The sequence below is a fragment of the Megalopta genalis genome, chromosome 5 (genome assembly GCF_051020955.1).
Source record: "Megalopta genalis isolate 19385.01 chromosome 5, iyMegGena1_principal, whole genome shotgun sequence".
In the NCBI taxonomy this organism is placed as follows: Eukaryota; Metazoa; Arthropoda; class Insecta; order Hymenoptera; family Halictidae; genus Megalopta; species Megalopta genalis.
In genome coordinates, this window is record NC_135017.1 from 11,894,807 (window position 1) to 11,901,034 (window position 6,228).

Below are 6,228 nucleotides of genomic sequence, written 5' to 3' on the forward strand. Positions count from 1 at the left end.
ATTGCTTCCGTCCGTTCAGCTTTTCCCGCCATTAAGGCTACATGCTCCTATGAGGGTCCTTTGTCTTCATCAGAGCTAGCTGCGCCAACCAGGCTTCGGGAAACCCACGGCTTCGGCTCCCTCTTCGAAGACGATCAGCTCATTCGACAGCTGCAACGCCTAGACCCCCGCTTGGGACCATAGAAAATCCCGACAACCGATTCATCAAACCTCCGGCTTACTTAGGGGATGCCCCCGCGATGGGGTGCGGTTGATCAATCGATGGGGGACGATCCTCTAAATACTGGCTGCCTTTGCTGGTCTGGTCAATGGAGCGGGGTTACGACTAGTTTTCGCAGTGGAACGCTGAGCAGCCAGTGAAGCCCATTCTGTGTCAACAATCAGCATCCTCTAATTTTTGAGGTAGAACGATGATTGGTTCGACCTACGAGCCATTTCAACACTAGTCCGCTTCGTGACCCGCTTGCAGACCAGTCGATAACTAGGATCCTCTATTTTTCGAGGTGGAACGTTGATTAACTGGACCTAACAAGGTCTCCAAACGCTAGGCCACCTTAACGCCCACTTGGTGTCCAGTCGACAACTAGGATCATCTGTTTTTGAAGGTGGAACGTTGATTAGCTGGACCAAAAAAGTACACTAATCCACTTTGTCGCCCACTTGGAACCCAGTCGACAAGAGTCCTCTATTTTTTAGCGGGCGTACGCTGAGCAGTTGAACCCAACGAGTCCACTAAACACTGATCCACCTTGACACCATTGTTCAGCCAATATCTGTAGACTACGTTGATCAACTAGGCCTAACAAGTCCTCTAAACTCTAGTCCACTTTGGTAATCACTTGGAACTCAGTCAAAATCTAGAATCCTTTATTTTTTGAGGTGACAAACTGCTTAGCTAGACCTAGCAAGTCCTCTGAACACTTGTCCTCACTTGTACTCATTTGGAACTCAATCAAAATGTAGAATCCTCTGTTTTTTAAGGTGACATGTTGCTTAGTTAGGCCTAGCAAGTCCTCTAGACACTAGTTCACTTTGGTACTGACTTGGAACCCAGTCAAAATCTAAAATCCCCTATTTTTTGGTGATGGCACACTGTTCAGAAAGACCCAGCAAGTCCTCTAGACACTAGTCCACTTTGGTAGTGACTTGGAACCCAGTCAAAATCTAGAATCCCCTATTTTTTGATATGGCACACTGCTCAGCTAGGCCCAGCAAGTCCTCTAGACACTAGTCCACTTCGGTACTGACTTGAAACCCAGTCAAAATCCAGAATCCCCTATTTTTGGATATGGCACGCTGCTCAGAAGGACCCAGCAAGTCCTCTAGACATTGATCCACTTTGGTACTGACTTGGAACCCAGTCAAAATCTAGAATCCCCTATTTTTTGGAGATGACACACTGCTCAGATAGGCTCATCAAGTCCTCTAAACACTGGTCCACTTTGCTCATCACTTGGAACCCAGTCAAAAACGAGGATCCCTTACTTTCAGTCACTTCACAGACTCAACAGCCCGCAACGAGCGATTACACAATGGCCCTCTGCGACTGTCACTTAGCCAATCCCCATCAATCACTGAACCAAGTAATTAGCGCCCGTTGCACTATCGTAGGCCCGGCTCGATGGTGCTGAGCCGTGCAGTATTTAGCAACCGGTGCTACCGGCCTATATACCCGACGAGCTACTTGTTGATCGACACTGGTTCCACGAGCACCGCACAACCGTACGACTGGGACACGTCGCGTTCGTTTTACTGGTTCGGAAAGGGGATCCTCGACGATCGAGGGACACGCTGATCGATGAAGGATTCCGCCTTAACGACGCACGACTGCGGAAAGGGATGCGTGATCGTGGCGGTGGGCTGTCAGGTGATCTACGGGACTTACGTTGCACCGGGATGGTTTATTGGACCGAGTGGAGAACGAGGTGTCAAGAGAGAGTCTCTTCCGGAACACACCACGGTACATCCTCCTCTGAGGGACTGAGCGACACTGACGGAAGAAACGCGCGCGTGCCGCTTGGGAACACATAGGCGACGCGGAACGCATGTCAAAATGAGTGTCTACGGGCACAAGGTACACAATCCTTTTCGAGTGGACCAGCTGGGACGAAATTGAAATGAAATGTTGGGACAATGCCGGCGGGCTGGAGAAACTTCAGAAACGGTTTACGGGCACCGGAACTTAATTGCTGACGAACGGAGGGGACGGGTCGGAATTTTTGGAATTGAAGTGCTGCGGGAAACGTCACGCGGGCCGAAATTGAATTGACTGCAAACAAAGATTGGAATTGTTTCGACGATAAATACAGCGTTGTTTAAATGCCAGCCGATGTTTTTAATTCGATGAAACGAAACTACGAGAACTTGAATATTTTAGCGGCGATAGTTAATTGGAAAAATGATCGAGGTGTTATAGAAATTATTGGAGGAGCAAAATTGAAATGGCCTACTGGAATTGACAATTTGAATCTGCGTTGAATAATAAATTAACAATTATTTAAGAACCATTCAAGAGCCAAAATTTCATTTTGGCAAGTAAACGACACGAATGTTAATATTTTAATACCAATATTTGTTTGTGTGTGTGTGTGCGTGTGTGTGTAAAAACAATTAAAATACTACACAGGGAGTGTTACAAAATTGAACACATTTACGCTGACTATGTAAGTTGAATCATTTGAATAAACAAAAGACAATTTAAAAATTAAGTTTAAATCCAGTAACAATGGTACAAGAATTTTATTATTTTATTAAACACACTTATTAGTTATCGTAAAATACTAGCTCGATTAGTTAATCCGAATATAATCTCCACGACTATAAACATTCGTTAATCGACAAAATGGGAGGAGAAAATTTGTGGTCCGTATCAGCTTTCAAATATTAGCGCCATTCTGCTTGCCCGGCAAGTGTCGCCTCTAGCTGTAAGTTCAGACATGAAATCATTACGATTCATGAGTCATTAATGTTCTCACCGATATTATCGCTGTAATACCAATTAATTCAATTTATTCTACGCCGTTCAACCGGCGGCATTTTAAAATTCAGATCCATAGTCAGAATCACTTGGATTTCAAATCGTTTAGTATGCCACAGATGGAGGGCATAGTGGCTTCTTGGTCAGCGCCATTTTGTTGGTGGCTTTACCAGCTGATGGTACGCTCAGTTCTGAAAATACCATCGTCGGAAATTGTTGTTTGCGTCGCGCACGACTTACCACGACCATGTTCATTCGTTAAACATTCGCGATTGCCGTAATCCGCTTCTGTAATTAAACTCGGACCTCGATTACTATGAAGCTCAACGCTTATCGGAGTCCAGAGGAAGTTACACAAACCGAGTTACGCGATTTGAATTCGTCTGCTGGACCTGCGACGAACCTAACCTAATCTATTTCTGCTGGTAAACGCGTTTAGATGTTGTTCGAACGACATAACCGGGCATATTTCCATGCAGATTTGTTTCATTCGTGAACGACGAATCAGCCGACGTACGACAATCGTTCGACGATGGTTGTTTTTCAGCCGCCTTTATCGGACAGAAATAAAACAATCGTCCGCGAGCCGAATCAGCTGATTGCCGAGTCGAAATTCCGCGAAACGGACATGGTCACAGCTGAGATTTCCGGCCACAGTTGCGGCATTTATCTCGGAACGACGTGTGCCTGGCAAGTGATTAAACGTGACCGTGAAATAAAACAGCGGACGTGCGATTTTGATCGCGGCGATGTTACGTTTTCGCAGATGTTTCGCTGGCAGACGGTGTTCCGTGATCGGAATGGTGCACGTCGGTGCTCTACCCGGTACTGTAATTTCGTTGCTTCGTAGCTCGGCTAGAGATTAAGACCGCACGAATTCACGGATACGTACAATTTATTCCGTCAGATTGCGAGGAGGCTCGTTAACCGGCGCGTCCGACATCGTTCGTGAAATGCCGCCGCGCGGCTTATCGTTTGTTCCTGATGCAGGAGGAACTATCAGTTGTAAATAGCGTTCGCATCGAAAACAGCTTATTTTGCACGTTTTTAATCGGGCCGCCGTTATCCGAGAAACAGACCGTCCATGTTATTCCAATGGAAGTTGATCGGTGGTCGACGGACCGCCGAATTTTTCCACCTGAAAACCCGTTCCGCCCGGCTCACCCGTTTCGATACGATGAATTGCAGGGACGCCGCTGTACAAATGGGACACGGAGAAGATCCTGAGGGACGCGGTCGGCGATGCCGCGATTTACAGGGACTGCAAAGTTGTAAGTTCGACGGGCGAAACACGGCGGATTCTAACCTGGCGCGGGGCCGCGAAACCTAACCTGTACGCCTAACCGTTTTCCCTTCGTTTCGAGGACGGCGTCCTGGTGGAGAACATGAACGACGTTCCGTACGTGAAGGCCGGCGACGTGCTGCCCGAGACCACGGCCATGATGACCAGAATCTGCACGGAGATAAGAAAAGCGTTGCCCGATAATCTGCCGTGCGGTGTACAGGTGAAACGCTTTGCGGACGCGTCCACGGTGGCGCGAGCATTCTCGCGATTTAGGAGTCGCTCGAAATCAATTTAATGCACGCAGATTTTGGCAGGGTGCAACAAGGAAGCGATCGCGGTTGCGAAGGCTGCCGACTTCCAGTTCGTCAGGGCGGAGGGTTACGTCTTCTCGCACGTCGCCGACGAGGGCTTCACGGACGCCTGCGCCGGCTCGTTGCTGCGATACAGGAGCCAGATCGACGCCGACGACGTTCTCGTCTTCGCCGACGTGAAAAAAAAGCATAGGTGACTGGCCGTATCTCGAGAACGGGAATACTAATTCGACGTTTAAGTGCATTAACATCGTTCTGCTATCTTCGCGAGTAGTTCACATGCGGTCACCTCGGACGTGAGCTTATCGGAGACGGTGAAGGCGGCTGAGTTTTTCTTGGCCGATGGAATTGTACTGACAGGAACTGCCACTGGCGAACCGGCCAGCACCGCGGAGCTCGCGGGTACGTTTCCGCTATTTCGTCCGCTTAACGCGTAAATTCTCTCTAATTGACGCGCGCAAATTCTCTCTGATCGTGCACGAAAATGGACAATTTGAGAGGAGCAGATACGATTGTTATAGAGTCTCGTGGCTCATTTCTATATAGATAATATAATAATAATACTAATATGTGTGTAATAAAACAATTATACATACAATGTATAATCGTTATTATATAACGCTAATATAATAGCAATTTTTATATGATTTTATATCTTCTCAAATTGTCCATTTTTGTGTGCAATTCTGGGAGAGGAGATACGATTGTTCGTGTCTCGCGGCTCATTTTTACATAGACAATATAGCAATAATATAATATAATAACAATTTTTACGTAATTTTATATCCTTTTCCCAAATTGTCCACTTTTGTTTCCAAGCCGAGCGACGACAGTTAGGGAGAGTTTACTGTGTAGTAAGTTCACCCTAATTGACGCACGGTTGTGTACAAAAATGGACAATTCGGGAAGAAGAGATACGATTATCGAGTCTCGCGGCTCATTTATATATAGATAACATAACAATAATTACTATAATAATAATATAATAACAATTATACACATAATACATAATCGTTATATATAGAGAGCGATATATAAAATATTTATTTTAATATAATATTTATTTATTTTAATACACATTTCATATCATCTCAAATTGTCCACTTTTGCATCCAAGCGTCAATTAGGGAGAGTTTACTGTACATACTATTTTATATTCAGAGATCAAGCGTGCTGCCAAAGGCCCCGTGCTGATCGGCTCCGGTGTGACAATAGACAACGTGGACGAGTACCTGTCCTCGGACGCGGTCATCGTGGGCTCGCATTTCAAGGCCGAAGGGCTGTGGAGCAACCCAGTGGTGGAGCAAAGGGTCCGCGACTTCATGAGGAAGATGAATGCATTGTGAAAAGTAAACGGAGGAGGATCTCGGCTGATAAAGTTCCGCCCATAAAAATACTATACAACATTTTTCTACAGTATATCTCTCGCTGCGTTATTTTTAATACACACAAGTCATTCACTTCTCCCGCGCGCGCGTTCTGAATCGGGCGTCTTCGTTGTTACGACGATTACCGATAGCGGACGATTCCGGCGTATTATCGACGGAAAATATTAATTATACAGCGAAGCGGAAACGCGCGCAACCGGTTCCGTGGTACCTGTCTCGCTCGGCTCGCGGCGGGGGGCAGCCGAATTTGCCCTAACGCCGCGCACC

The 6,228-nt window shown here is 46.5% G+C and overlaps 1 protein-coding gene across 6 annotated transcripts; it reads left to right on the forward strand.

The window, feature by feature from the left end:
• The first annotated feature begins 3,156 nt into the window (after nucleotides 1-3,156).
• LOC117221054 (uncharacterized protein F13E9.13, mitochondrial) lies at nucleotides 3,157-5,992 on the forward strand. Of its 6 annotated transcripts, none has more exons than XM_076521368.1 (8): nucleotides 3,160-3,667; nucleotides 3,744-3,802; nucleotides 3,885-3,982; nucleotides 4,166-4,248; nucleotides 4,342-4,482; nucleotides 4,567-4,766; nucleotides 4,848-4,975; nucleotides 5,735-5,992. In XM_076521368.1, exons 2-8 carry the CDS (start codon nucleotides 3,744-3,746, stop codon nucleotides 5,917-5,919), a joined length of 894 nt encoding a protein of 297 aa, XP_076377483.1. In that variant the 5' UTR covers nucleotides 3,160-3,667; the 3' UTR covers nucleotides 5,920-5,992. The 6 variants fall into 6 exon arrangements, with proteins under 6 accessions (XP_076377484.1, XP_076377483.1, XP_076377482.1 ...); XM_076521367.1 differs by having other exon boundaries at nucleotides 3,161-3,402; nucleotides 3,525-3,802; XM_033471670.2 differs by having other exon boundaries at nucleotides 3,161-3,802.
• The last annotated feature ends 236 nt before the right edge of the window (nucleotides 5,993-6,228 follow it).